This window comes from Lithobates pipiens, unplaced genomic scaffold (genome assembly GCF_037356315.1).
Source record: "Lithobates pipiens isolate NorthernLeopardFrog02 unplaced genomic scaffold, aLitPip1_a1.2 Scaffold_22, whole genome shotgun sequence".
NCBI classification, from domain to species: Eukaryota; Metazoa; Chordata; class Amphibia; order Anura; family Ranidae; genus Lithobates; species Lithobates pipiens.
In genome coordinates this window covers 2,597,362-2,612,599 of record NW_027507784.1, presented here as the reverse complement: position 1 = coordinate 2,612,599, position 15,238 = coordinate 2,597,362, and the positions used below count along the sequence as shown (strand labels likewise).

Genomic DNA, 15,238 nt, shown 5'->3' with positions numbered 1-15,238 from the left:
TCTGGAAGTTGATGTATCGCAACTGAGGCTTCAGAAATCTGTAATGCTGAGTGAGCTGATGGATGTGTAGTACTTGCTTTTGTGATTTTCAGAGGAGGAACTGTGGTTGGAATTCTCACGCCCATTTTAGAACTTTGTGTGGCTGGTCCATACAATATTCTGAGATGTCCTTGTGTCTTTCCCATTGTGTGTATTTCATTTTTTTTCTATCGCTAAGAGTGAAGGCAGAATTCCATTTGGTTGTTTTTAAATTTGTAATTTTTGATTTGGAACTATGAAATATCTCCCCCACATTTGTATCTATGTGTTTGTCTCAGGTTTTAGTATTCTCATTGTTTGTGGTAACAAGAAGATGTCTGAACCCACCACGGCAGCCCTCTTACGTGTCGCGGGTGTTGTATTTTCAGTAAGAGTTACAGAGGGTTTAGTTATTATCGGTTTTGAGGAATGTCAATGACAATTTACCAATGTACACGAATGTTGTATTGTCTATGAAGGACGGAGTAATAACTTTTGTTTATAAGTATCTTTTCAGGTCCAAGGAGTTTCTGAAAGTGTATATGAAGGTAAAAGTATCATAAGCTATTTCACAGTTTACCCTGGGTGTTTTCCTCCAGTTTGTAATGAGGAGGAAAAAGGGGGGATGAGAGTGCTGAGAATGACAAATTTTTCAAACCAATAATACTAACTACTCTAATTCTAGCCAAGTTTGTGACAGGTGACTGGGTCGTTGTAAAGAAGATTGAAGAAGGAGAAAAGGATGAGAAGTATCTTTTTATTTATATTTTTAAAGTGTAATTTCCAACTAGGTACGGAAGTGAACAGGACACATGGTGGGGTCTACTCTGAGTCTCCACTGAGCTCTAAGTGCCCCAGCAATGACAGCGGTGTATGAGATATATAGGCATATTGTTGTGAGGAGTTTTTGACAAACTAGTACAATCCAAACAGACACATGACAATAGAATTTAATGATACATTTCTAGAGGGTAAAATTTATTATAATTTTAAAAATAGCTCTGGTTCTTGCCAGTTTTGGTATCGGGATAACTAGGTGGCCCACAAGCGTGTTTCAGCTCTAGTTTGGTATTAATGTAGATGTACAGCTTATAAGGTAATTCCCCTAAGGCAAGAGGTTCATGTGTGCTGGTGAATCTCGTCCCAGCATCTTATGTCACTGCCAATTCTGATGGCGCGAGAGAAGGTAAGGATGGCAGGGACAGCTAGAAGGGAATTGCTTGTACACGGTGGGGGATGGGCTTATGAAACGATTGAACAATTTCTCATCCATTGAGGATGGGATGTTTTCATGTAACTGTTGAAGCTACAAGGAAGTTCCCACAATCCAAGGGTGGTTCCTGGGATTTTATAAGTAAAGATTGCTATACCTGGATCGGGGATACTGGTGACAAAGTTCAGGCCCATATGGATAAGGCTAAGAAACCTAAAAGGCAAAGTCAGAGCTATAGCTAGTGAAGGTTGGAATCTTCTTAAGGGTCTGGGAATCTGGGGGCATTTAATTTTTATTTTTGCAGCGGATCATATTTTGAAGGAATTAGGGGTATATTTACTAATGTTGTTTCTGTTTCTATTCTTCTATATTCCGTGATGAGGCGTTCCTGTTGCCTGATTGGACGCGTGACCAGAGCCCGAGCAGATGAGCCCAAGATGCCTGACCCAAGAAAAAGACAGAGGATCCCAGACCGACCAGCGACTACTACAGCTCACCATGTCATCCCTCCTGAGGAAAAGTCTACATGTCAAGCCGTGTTTTCCTTTTTATGGACTCATATGGACTGTAAGGCCGGGTGTAAGAAGAAGATCGAAAAGTCATCGAGGGACACATGGGATCATATGACAAAGAGGAGGAGCTGTTGTGGAAATTTTAGATGTATTTATTATATATATTGTCATAAGAGTCCTCCTGTGTTGACGCTGGTTGAGATCCGTTAGGTAGTGGATAATATCTTGGGGTTGGAGAGAAAGGTGTTTGCGGAGTGGGGGTATGTCCACCAGCAAAAGGGCCCCTGTACATTGTACAGACGATCGTCTGGGGACATATGCTTGCTCTGCGGGCATTGGTTGTGTGCGGATGTGTGCACATCGTCTCTGCTGTGTCTGATCAGCACATGGAGATAGGCGGTGCACATCTGTAGATAGCTTTCCATTCACAAGAGATGAAGAATTATCCAAGTATACATTGTTCTCTGGAACAATGTATATATTAAGGATTTCTATCAATGGAATTATAGTCATCGTTCATTGGTTTTGTATGGTATTGTATGGTATTGTATTGTATTTTCCTTATATGGGCATTAACATCCTGTTACTGCTGTGAGGTCACATCCTTTGTGGGAGGTGTTCAGCTGTTGAAGGCAAACCCTCCAGGGCGTGGCTTCCAGTGGGAAAAAGTAAATAAAAAGCTTGGTCAAGGGCTCGCTCTGGCTGGCTGACGATGGAACTGAGAACGTAGAAGGATGGTTGAGTCTGTTCATTGGGATGAATGTGTTGGAAGGTAAGCCTAAAGCATTATATCATTAAGACGGAAATGGGTGCTTATTGGAAGCACAAAGTAGGTAGTGGGGCTGTGTGCATAGCATAGCAGCCAAATTGCTACGACAAAGGTCCCAGCTCAGATTAGATCCCCAGACTCCAAATAGACCCTTCCAGAAACTTGTCCAGCATGTTTGTCAAAGACCGGCCAACCCACTGATGGCCAACTCTTTAGTAAATGGCCAAATGACAAACATTTATCTCTGCTGTACCACAAACATAACACTCTAGAGGTCTAAACAGAATCTGGCAGATATCGTAACATGGAAACTCCACAATGCAACGATCTGAAAAAGACTTTTGAAAAATGGAAAATTAAAGTGCACATTAGGAAGGTTATAGGCAACCCACCTCTACAGAATTCATTACAGACCAAAGAGAATATCATAAAACATCTATTTTCTGAAAAAGTCTACATGAAAAAAATCCTGTCTGCCAAAAAACTCAGCTTCTCCGACTGTCCCAGTTATAGGTTTCCCCGGTCTCGTATTACAGTTATCTCACTATACAAACACAGGTAACCATGACATCCAATATCATAAGGATTTGCATGTCTTGTCTCTTCATCTCTCTGTACTGGATCAGTGTAATCATTTATTTCATCCATTGACACGGATTTGTAAAGACGAACAGCCAAAGCTCTCTGACAACAAACACGGCAAGAATGTGGCTGGTCTCAGATATAATTAGACTTGTCACCATTTTCTTCAACTTGGTGTCAGGTCTGACTCTGAATGCCTACATAGTCGTTGTGTATGTCCGGGAATGGAGGAAGAAAAAAGGATTCAATGTGTCCGACAGAATCGTCCTCTTGTTGGCTCTCATTGGGATCGCCCACCAATGTTCTTTCTCCGTCGAAGGTCTGAATTTCTACTTTGGGTCTCATTTACCACATCAAAGAGGACTTAATATTTATGTCTATGTTTTTCACATTTTTCTGATGAATGAGAACCTCTGGAGCACGGCTTGGCTTTCCATCTATTACTGCCTGAAATTGGTCAAGTTTTCCCACCGCATTTTCCTTCAGTTACAGAGAAGATTGTCCTCTTCTATCACACAGCTTCTCATAGTCTCCTTGGTGGGATTATTCTTCATAACTCTTCCACTTCCTTGGACTTTACAATTACATTACAAAAACATCATCAAAGATCCACCTGGAATTAATTATACACTTCCGTATATGGCTATGGATGTCCGATACGTTCCCCTCTATGTGGTGCTTGGTTCTCTTCTCCCCTTCCTTCTGATCTTCATCTGCATTGGGCTCAGTGTGTGGTCTCTCCTGAGTCATGTCCTTCAGATCCATCACAATTCATCTCAGTTCAGCTCATCTCCACAACTAGAGGGTCACCTCCGGGCAGTCAGGACCATGATCCTCCAGGTCTGCCTTTGCTTGGCTCTGTATCTGGCCATCTTTAACAATCTCCTGTTTTCCATGAGCATAGGAATCATTGTTAAAATCATGTTGTTTACAATCCTTATAAGTTATCCTTCTGTTCAAGCTGCCATCTCAATCCAGGGGAACCCCAAGTTAAGAAACAGACCATCGGCTCGTGATACGTCCATGGGCAGCAAATAGTGCGTCTGCCTATCTGTAGCCAGTTCCCGAGATCCATCTTATATCTCTTATTATTTGCTTTCTTCAATACTGCATTCTAATCCTCCTTTCCCTTTGCACAGAGCTCTGTCTTCAAGCTATTAGTTGTTGGTGGATATCAGATTATTTTCAACCCTAAATAAAAATGAGTCAGCGAGTATTCTCAGATCAGTTATATCAGCTTGTGAAGTGGCCATAATTATCATCCCCATGAAAAATGTGTCAATATGGTGATATCATGGAATCAGAATGATCCGAAGACCTGATTGATGTATAACAGATACATAAAGGGAAACCCCAGCCAAACAGATAAATAGGCAGTTGAAATAAGTATATAGAATTATATTTAAATTTCAAAAGGTGTAAAGAATATAATATACCAAAATGTCCACCCAATTACCATTCCGGTGACAATGGTGTCACCAGACAGGAAGTGAGGGAAAAGGGGAGCCCTTCATTTCAGTAAAAATCTGACAGGGATTCAATCCTCTCCCGTTCTATCCAAAAAGTTTAAAAAAATGCTCTGGCTATCTGGCTGCCACTCACCCAACAAACTCAATTTAAAATACTAACAAGAACTTACAAAGACTTCCACAACTCGGCCCCTCCAGGTTCATCACTAACCTAGTCTCAAAATACCAACCTAATCGTTTTCTTCATTACTCCTAAGAGCTCCTGCTCTCCTAGCCCTCTCGTCATCTCCTCTCATGCTCACCTCCAGGACTTCTCCCAAGCCTCCCCCATCCTATGGAACTCCCTACCCTAATCTGTCCAACTATCTCCTACTCTGTCCACTTTTAGACCTCTGTAGCCTCTGTGAATCCTGCATCTCCAGTGACCTCTGTGACTGTGTCTCCTCGGTTTCCATGAACCTATGTGGCTCCTGTGGCTCCAGTTACCTCTGTGAACCCTGTGGCTCCTATGTCTCCAGGGACCTCCTGTAAATCCTATGAATCCTAATGCACCCCAGAGCCCCCTAAGTGACCCAGTGACCCCAGAGCCTTCTGTGTCATCCTGGGATTCCAGTGTGCCCTGAGTACCTCTGTAATCACTACATCTCCACACAGTCACATGTACACTCCTGTTATCACCTGGACTGTCTCTCCCTTCTAACCCCAGCCCATGATGACACAAGGGGGAGAGTTTTTGTTCCATAATCCCCAATGTCCCTCAGTAAAGAGAACCTCCCTTGGATCCCTCTCATTCACTGACTCAATGATCACAACTGATTGGAATTATGGCAAAGGTTAATTCACGCTCCAAACTCAAGCCAATCTCCTTTTGGGTGGTTTCATGGCAAATGTTGACTCACGCTCCCAACTCAAGCCAATCTCCTTTTGGGTGGTTTCATGGCAAACGTTGACTCACACTCCCAACTCAAGCCAATCTCCTTTTGGGTGGTTTCATGGCAAACGTTGACTCACACTCCCAACTCAAGCCAATCTCCTTTTGGGTGGTTTCATGGCAAACGTTGACTCACACTCCCAACTCAAGCCAATCTCCTTTTGGGTGGTTTCATGGCAAACGTTGACTCACGCTCCCAACTCAAGCCAATCTCCTTTTGGGTGGTTTCATGGTAAACGTTGACTCACGCTCCCAACTCAAGCCAATCTCCTTTTGGGTGGTTTCATGGCAAACATGGACTCGTGCTCCCAACTCAAGCCAATCTCCTTTTGGGTGGTTTCATGGTAAACGTTGACTCACGCTCCCAACTCAAGCCAATCTCCTTTTGGGTGGTTTCATGGCAAACATGGACTCACGCTCCCAACTCAAGCCAATCTCCTTTTGGGTGGTTTCATGGCAAACGTTGACTCACGCTCCCAACTCAAGCCAATTTCCTTTTGAGTGGTTTCATGGCAAACGTTGACTCACGCTCCCAACTCAAGCCAATCTCATTTTGGGTGGTTTCATGGCAAACGTTGACTCACGCTCCCAACTCAAGCCAATCTCCTTTTGGGTGGTTTCATGGCAAACGTTGACTCACACTCCCAACTCAAACCAATTTCCTTTTCGGTGGTTTCATGGCAAACGTTGACTCACGCTCCCAACTCAAGCCAATCTCCTTTTGGGTGGTTTCTTCTCTTCATTATCAATAACTTCCAACACAAGGTACCCACACAATGTTTTCTTCATAAAACAACCAGTGGATGGAAAGTTGTGGACACATCTCTGGACAGACCCACATTTGGATTGTCCAAAGATAAATGAGAAATATAAAGATCGGTGTATCTCTGTATCTCTGTCTCCCCGGATTTTATTGTCTGGAGATCAGGAAACCAGATTCACCCCGAGTCCCGAAAACCTCAAGATGGACTGATGATGAAAAAAAGATTTTCGAAACCCCCCTTCATTTTCCCTTCTGTTTTATTATTGGGGTGTTGATTTTTAGTTTGTCAATGTTTTTGCATATAGTGTGTGATTTTTGTTATTATTCTTATTATCTATGATGTGTGTGTTTTCTCTTCCCGATGACTATTGGTGGATGGGTGAAGCTTTCACTGATGGAACTCTCCAAAACCTTCATTGTGTGTTATTTCTCTGTAGAGGTGGTTGTGATAAAATTAGACATTAAAGTTATTTATACAGTAATAGGGTCGGTTGTGTCTTTTTATCTGGCGTTAAAATTTAGATAACAATGGGTCAAGAGCTTGAATAAAAGAGGAAATCCTGGACGGCCGCACACCGCTGAAGGCTTATTTATTCTTCTAAGGGACAAGGACAAGCAGCTACCGCGTTTCACACCAGACCATGGTGCTTAATCATGAGCTATGAGCTGCTTGTCCTTGTCTCTTTTGTATATGAGGTTACTGTATTGGATTTTATTGCAACAATAAAGATGCCTTCAGTGGTGTGCGACCGTCCAGGATTTCTTCTTTTCTTCCAAGTTTGTGCAGAGCCAGCACCTGCAAACTCACAATGGGATGGGTGTTTCCCAAAAGGTCTGGAGCTTTTTGGAGTGGCAATTCCTTTCCCATATTATTTATTTTCACTGGTCAAGAGTTTTTAGTTTTATTTATTCCCAGATGATGAAAAGTTACATTTAGGACTAGTTTGCACTTGCTTCAAAACATGGCTTTGGACAGGCTTTGTTAAAGCTCTCTGAACGCCAGTCAAAGCCCCCCATCACTAAATAAAATGGTTAGCTTACAGTCCTGTTTACACCTTGCTTTTGATTGGTGCTTTGATGAGGCTTCGGTGGAGCTTTGGTGGAGCTTCAATGGGGCTTTGGTGGAGCTTCGATAGGGCTTTGATGGGCCTTTTGTGGGGCTTTGGTGGAGCTTCAATGAGGCTTTGGTGGAGCTTCGATCGGGCTTTGATGGGCCTTTGGTGGGGCTTTGGTGGAGTTTCAATGGGGCTTTGGTGGAGCTTCGATTGGGCTTTGGTGGAGCTTCAATGGGGCTTTGGTGGGGCTTTGGTGGAGCTTCAATGGGGCCTTGGTGGAGCTTCAATGGGGCTTTGGTGGAGCTTCAATGGGGCTTCAATGGGGCTTCAGTCGAGCTTTGCCATAGACTTCTATGAAGGCTTTGAAGCTCCACTAAAGAGACATAAGGGATAATTTTTGAACCAAAGCAAAGCATAGGCAAGGTGTAAATAGGACTGTAAGCTAACCATTTCATTTGATGACAGGAGCTTTGACTGGCTTTCAGAGAGCTTTAACACCAGCCTGTCCAAAGCCTTGTTTTGAAGCAAGTGTAAACTAGCCTTGAATGTATCTTTTCATCATATAAGGGAATAAATAAAACTCAATTTTGTAGCAAGTGTAAATGAGCCCTTACTCCTTTGTGTCCCCAATCCAGATCATGGATTCGGCCCTTTCCAGGTCCGTATCCCAGACCAGTTTTATAATAGAAGTGCCAACACACCTCTCAGAATGAATGTTGCTACACATTTAGAGATAACGTTCTTTTTTATCATTACAAGTATCATAAAAAAGGACAAACTTCTCATCCATATCTGGTGGTCATGCCCCGTCACCCAAAAGTTCTTTAGCGAAGTTTACAACATAATCTCGAGGTTCTCTACCCTCACATGAGAATTCTCTCCTTCCCAATTCCTCTTACACCACACCCCTATACCCAAACATCTCTTACTTCCAATCTCTTGCTATGCACATGCTAAACGCTGCTAAGCTACACTTGGTTTTGGAGAATTGACAAAATCGCCAAAATATAAGAGCTTTTAGCCATCTCCCATGACAACATCTCAAAACACACTACTTCCTGGTCTTGTTGGTCGCATTTTAGAACCACCACTGAATATATTCAAACCATGGACTCCAAACCTAAACGAATAGGGAAAATACCCAAGATTTCTCTTAAAGTTCCAGGGATAGTTGAGGCTGGATAGATCGTAAACCAGGGCAGATAGGAGGCATATGCCCCCCCCCGTTTTGGTCTACCCCGCCCATATCCCCTGCCGCTCTCACATCCATCTTCTCCCCTATTCCCTACCCTTCTTTTCAATCCCTTCTCTTCCCTCTCCCGTCTCACCACCTTCCTTACCACACCTCACGACTAATGTACCTAACCATGGCTGTCAGCAGGCCTGCCAACCATGGAATCCCCCCCCCAGACATATATAAATACCACCCTATGTAATCTACCACCCTGAAGACTATTCTCATCCACTACTATACAGAGATTCCTCTAACCAATCTTTATTATTTCAAGAAACCGGTTCAACTCACAACACGGTCAACTCCAAGACGGATTTGACTTCTCTAAAAATAGGTCCCTTTTGGGCCTACAAGTCACAAAGTTCCTTAATACTCACCATATGAAGTTGACTACTCCTTTGTATTTCTTTAAGTGCAGTATAGCGTTGCTATACAAATTGTTGTCATTATATTTGGGTTAACCACATGCCGACCGGGCCATAGCCGAAAGACGCCTACAGTGCGGTCGGCTTATTCTGGGTGGACGTCCGTGAGACATCCTCACAGAATCTCGCTCCTGCACACCCCCTGGGGCGCGCACCCGGGAACATCCCTGACCACCGGGTCCAGAGGACCCGGCGCATCACGGATCATGGTAAACACCGGCTGACAGCAGGCGTTAACCACGTGATCGATCCATCAAATGACGGAGCGATCACTTGTAAACAAACCAGTGTCATGTCATGCCGGTTCCTCCCTCCCCTCTCTGTACTGATCGGTACAGTGAGAGAGGAGAGGGGGAGAGATGGCAGCAGCGCTGTGGGCTGGATATGTAGTGCCCATAGCGCTGCTCAGTGCCAATAATCTTCAGTACTCTGCCCATACACTGTAATATTCTGCCAATACTCTGCAACACTGTGCAATACTCTGCCAATACTCTGCAACACTGTGCAATACTCTACCAGTACTCTGCAACACTGTGCAATACTCTACCAGTACTCTGCAACACTGTGCAATACTCTACCAGTACTCTGCCAATACTCTGCAACACTGCAATACTCTGCAATAATCTGGCAATACTCTGCCAATACTCACCAATACTCTGCCAGTACTCAGCCAATTCTCTGCCAATACTCGCCAATACTCTGCCAATTCTATGCCAATACTCTGCCAGTACTCTGCCAATAATCTTCCAATACTCGCCAATACTCACCAATACTCTGCGAGTACTCTGCCAATACTCGGCCAATTCTCGCCAATACTCTGCCAATACTTTGCAATAAATGTTAAAAGAAACAAATAATTTTTATTTTTTTACAGAATTTTCAGTCTTTTTTGATTGTTAGTGGAATAGATTATGGGGCCACACAGTATACACACACATACAGTATACACACACATACAGTATACACACACACACACAATATACACACACAGAATACACATACACACACTGAAAAGGTACTGGAGAGGCGGGGCAGCTATAATCTTGGCATTTTTTAAAAAACACAGATTTTTACATACTGTCCCTGGTTTTATTGAGGCTGGCCACCCTAATGGGGCCCCTTAGTGGTATGGGGCCCTCAGGCAGTGCAAAAAATGCAGTCACAAACAAGATGACCCACATCTGATGATTATGCTTTTGATCCTGCCCTTCATAACTCACAGTTCCTGGTCTTGACCACATTCAATCAGTAATGTCATCAGGATACCTTCTGACAATGTGAGGGTGGGCTGGAAAGTTCATATTCTAGTTGAAGTGCTGATGCCACCACTAAATGAATGACTTTCAGCTGCAGCAGGTTCAGTGCAGGTTCCAAGACGCAAGAGTTACCCCCAGCATTGATGTTAGTGAACATAATATTAACTCCTAGCATTGGTGCCAGTGGACGCCATAATAATCCCCAACACAGGTAACAGTGGACGCCATAATAACTCCCAGCATTGGTGCCAGTGGAGGCCATAATAACTCCCAGCATTGGTGCCCGTGGATGCCATAATAACTCCCAGCATTGGTGCCAGTGGATGCCATATTAACTCCAAGCATTGGTGTCAGTAGATGCCATAATAACTCCCAGCATTGGTGTCAGTGGACTCCATAATAACTCCCAGCATTGGTGCCCGTGGATGCCATAATAACTCCCAGCATTGGTGCCAGTGGATGCCATATTAACTCCAAGCATTGGTGTCAGTAGATGCCATAATAACTCCCAGCATTGGTGTCAATGGACTCCATAATAACTCCCAGCATTGGTGCCAGTGGATGCACCGATAACCCCCAGCATTGGTGCCCGTGGATGCCATAATAACTCCCAGCATTGGTGTCAGTGGACTCCAAAATAACTCCTAGCATTGGTGCCAGTGGATTTCATAATAACTCCCAGCATTGGTGTCAGTGGACGCTATAATAACTCCCAGCATTGGTGCCAGTGGATTTCATAATAACTCCCAGCATTGGTGTTAGTAGATGCCATAATAACTCCCAGCATTGGTGCCAGTGGATTTCATAATAACTCCCAGCATTGGTGTCAGTGGACGCTATAATAACTCCCAGCATTGGTGCCAGTGGATGCCATAATAACTTACAGCATTGGTGCCAGTGGAGGCCATAATAACTCTCAGCATTGGTGCCAGTGGAGGCCATAATAACTCCCACCATTGGTGCCAGTGGATGCCATATTAACTCCAAGCATTGGTGTTAGTAGATGCCATAATAACTCCCAGCATTGGTGTCAGTGGACTCCATAATAACTCCCAGCATTGGTGCCAGTGGATGCCATAATAACTCCCAGCATTGGTGCCAGTGGATGCACCGATAACCCCCAGCATTGGTGCCCGTGGATGCCATAATAACTCCCAGCATTGGTGTCAGTGGACTCCAAAATAACTCCTAGCATTGGTGCCAGTGGGTTTCATAATAACTCCCAGCATTGGTGTCAGTGGACGCTATAATAACTCCCAGCATTGGTGCCAGTGGATGCCATAATAACTTACAGCATTGGTGCCAGTGGAGGCCATAATAACTCTCAGCATTGGTGCCAGTGGAGGCCATAATAACTCTCAGCATTGGTGCCAGTGGAGGCCATAATAACTCCCACCATTGGTGCCAGTGGAGGCCATAATAACTCCCAGTATTGGTGCCAGTGGAGGCCATAATAACTCTCAGCATTGGTGCCAGTGGAGGCCATAATAACTCCCACCATTGGTGCCAGTGGAGGCCATAATAACTCCCAGTATTGGTGCCAGTGGAGGCCATAATAACTCTCAGCATTGGTGCCAGTGGAGGCCATAATAACTCTCAGCATTGGTGCCAGTGGAGGCCATAATAACTCCCACCATTGGTGCCAGTGGAGGCCATAATAACTCCCAGTATTGGTGCCAGTGGAGGCCATAATAACTCTCAGCATTGGTGCCAGTGGAGGCCATAATAACTCTCAGCATTGGTGCCAGTGGAGGCCATAATAACTCTCAGCATTGGTGCCAGTGGAGGCCATAATAACTCCCAGCATTGGTGCCAGTGGAGGCCATAATAACTCTCAGCATTGGTGCCAGTGGATGCCATAATAACTCCCAGCATTGGTGACAGTGGAGGCCATAATAACTCTCAGCATTGGTGCCAGTGAAGGCCATAATAACTCCCACCATTGGTGCCAGTGGAGGCCATAATAACTCTCAGCATTGGTGCCAGTGGAGGCCATAATAACTCTCAGCATTGGTGCCAGTGGAGGCCATATTAACTCCCAGCATTGGTGCCAGTGGATGCCATAATAACTCCCAGCATTGGTGCCAGTGGATGCCATAATAACTCTCAGCATTGGTGCCAGTGAAGGCCATAATAACTCCCACCATTGGTGCCAGTGGAGGCCATAATAACTCTCAGCATTGGTGCCAGTGGAGGCCATAATAACTCTCAGCATTGGTGCCAGTGGAGGCCATAATAACTCTCAGCATTGGTGCCAGTGGAGGCCATAATAACTCTCAGCATTGGTGCCAGCGGATGCCATAATAACACAGGTACCAGAGGACGCATTCATATTCCTTAGCGCAGGTGTCATATTATTAAATCCCCTCCACCACCTTGGAGGTCAGTGGCATTGAAATGTAACCCCTCCCATGACCAACAATGTGGTGGGTGGGGGGGGGGGGGTGTTAACTTTCACTAACATTACCTGAATGCAGAAGGGGGTGGTGGGTTAAAATTTCACTGCCATGAGGGCCAATGCAAGGTGGAGGGATGGGGGGAGGGCAACAACATGACTGGTCAAGAAAATAGAAATCAGTGATCCAGTCATGGGTGGGAAGGAAGATAGTAAAGGCTGATTATTTCTGTTAAAATAAAGAAGAGCTTATACTTACCTGCTCTGTGCAATGATATAGCACAGAGCACTTGCTTACCTCCTCTTCTGGAGTCCCCCACCAGAGCTGTCTTCTTCTGAGTGCCCCTTCAGCAAGCCAGGTACTGAAGGGGCACCTGTGTGGGAACACTCCCAAGCCGGGGCCGTGTGTGTTTTCATGTCATGCCCCCTGCTCCCTCTTCACAGGATTGGACAGACATTCTCCTGTGAGACCAGGAAGAGAAGAAGTGGTGCCAGTGGGGGGATGGATTGGTGAACGGTGCCAGGTGAGTGTTTAGGGTGGGGGGGGGGGACTAGGGCAGGTAGGGGGTGTTTTTTACCTTAATAGAAGAAATGCATTAAGGTAAAAATGGTTTGGGTTTAGAACTACTTTAAGGTCTATGAACAGTATTACATCCCCCTAGGATTATATTCTGCATATAATGGAGGTGACGGGGGGGGGGGGGTGGTTATATTTAATTATAACCACTTGCCACTCACAAGTTCAATATTTATGCAATTTTCATGCAAAATTTATTTTTAAAAGATGAGTCCACCCTTCATACCATGTTACCTTACTCAGGGTGGAACATGTAAGAGGTTATAGATGCGCCAGCGTGCGTGGTGATGTCACATCCATGCCCCGCCCTGGAATTTTCATGCTGAGTGGAGAAAGGTTGTTTCTCATCTGTAATTCCCGGATTGGGTTCTTTTTTTTTTTTTTTTTTTTCATTCATGCTACGTCAGCGAATTTTTTCTACGAGGCTCTAATCAACTTAGTGTTCATTTTATTTTCCTCGTCATCACATCATTGTAGCACATATTTTTATTGTTTACATTAATATTACAAAACAATAATCTTTATTCAATATCAAAAGAACAAGGCCCTACTATTCCATACTATCCATACTAGTTGGACCAAACAGCTATCTCTCTTCTTCTTTACCTTATTTTTTTTTTTTCCCCCTTCCCACCCCGCTCCCCCTTCTTTTATTTCCTATGCGGAGAAAGAACAAAAACTAAACCACCTCCCTTTATCATTTTATATTCTAACCTGCTCTGCATAGCTCCAGGTTTTTTTAAAGTTTTCCCACTTCTGCCAGTTGTCTATCAACAGATCCTTATCATCGTATCTGTCCCTACGCCTTACCATTAGGTAAGTTTCTTCTACTGCGTCAATCCATTCCCAGATTGGTGGGCTTTCCTCTTTTTGCCAGTTCTTAGGTATCAGTCTTTTTGCTGCATTTAAAAGATGCGGGACTAATGACTCTTGATACTTTTTTATTTCTCCTTTGATTCCGTGGAATAAGACTATCCACGGGTCCTCAGGGATTATAATATTAGTAATTTCTTTTACATAATATAAAATCTTTTCCCAATAGGTGTTTATTTTTGGACAACTCCACCACAAGTGGGTCATCGTCCCTGCCACTTTACACCCTCGCCAGCAGTCCCCTGATCTACTCGGTTGGAATTTATGGATTTTATCTGGTGTAGCGTACCATCTTTAATTACATTTATAATTCATTTCTGCGGTAACGCTATCCGCTGCCGATCTATGAGTAAGTTTAAAAATGTTATCCTGTGTGCATTTATCACATTGTGTACCTAGTTCCCTTTCCCATTTTTGTATGAAAGGCGGACTCTCCAGCTCCTCCTCAGTCAGGAGCCCATACAACCTAGAGACCATCCCCCTTGGGTTGCCAGTTAAGCACAGCCTCTCCACAGGGGAAAGCTCGCTTTCCGTTCTCAATGGCTGCGATAGGCTCTCGACAAAGTGGGCCAACTGGAGATATCTCCACTCATCTATTTTCCCTATTTCTCCTTTGTGTTTCAACTCGTGCAATGACAACAACCTCCCATTTTTTGTGATATCTTTTACCTGTACCTTCCCTTTTTTTAACCAATTCCCACTATTAATTTTTAACCCTGGAGGGAAGTATTCATTCTCTGTTAACTCGATAAGTGGCGAGTTATACTGACCATTCAATTTCTTGTATACCCCATTCCAAACCTTAAGTGCGTTTAGTGTCAAAACATTTGTATTGAAATCTAGTGTCCTATACTTTGGTGAATTCCACACTATCTTATTCAACTGTGCCTTACTAAAAGTGTTCTCTACTTCTACCCATCTCTTCTCCTTATTATTTTCCCTTACCCATTCCACTACTCTTGATAGCACGATTGCTTTATAATATTTTTGAATATCCGGTACCGCTAATCCTCCTTTTTCCTTGCTTCGTTTTAATATATTAAAGGGTACTCTCGGTTTCTTATTATTCCAGATGAACCCCATTAATAAAGATTTCATCTTAGTAAAATAATACTTTGGTACCGCTAAGGGGATCATCTGAAATTTATATAAAATTTTTGGTTCAA

At 43.9% G+C, this 15,238-nt stretch overlaps 1 protein-coding gene across 1 annotated transcript; it reads left to right on the top strand.

Annotated features, from left to right (window-relative positions):
* Positions 1–3,217: 3,217 nt before the first annotated feature.
* LOC143925204 (taste receptor type 2 member 9-like) lies at positions 3,218–4,132 on the top strand. Its single transcript, XM_077449801.1, has one exon. It carries the CDS (start codon positions 3,218–3,220, stop codon positions 4,130–4,132), a length of 915 nt encoding a protein of 304 aa, XP_077305927.1.
* Positions 4,133–15,238: the final 11,106 nt, after the last annotated feature.

Excerpts from the sequence above, each read along its gene's own strand:
- LOC143925204 (XM_077449801.1), top strand. The coding sequence starts at position 3,218 with ATGTGGCTGGTCTCAGATATAATTAGACTTGTCACCATTTTCTTCAAC.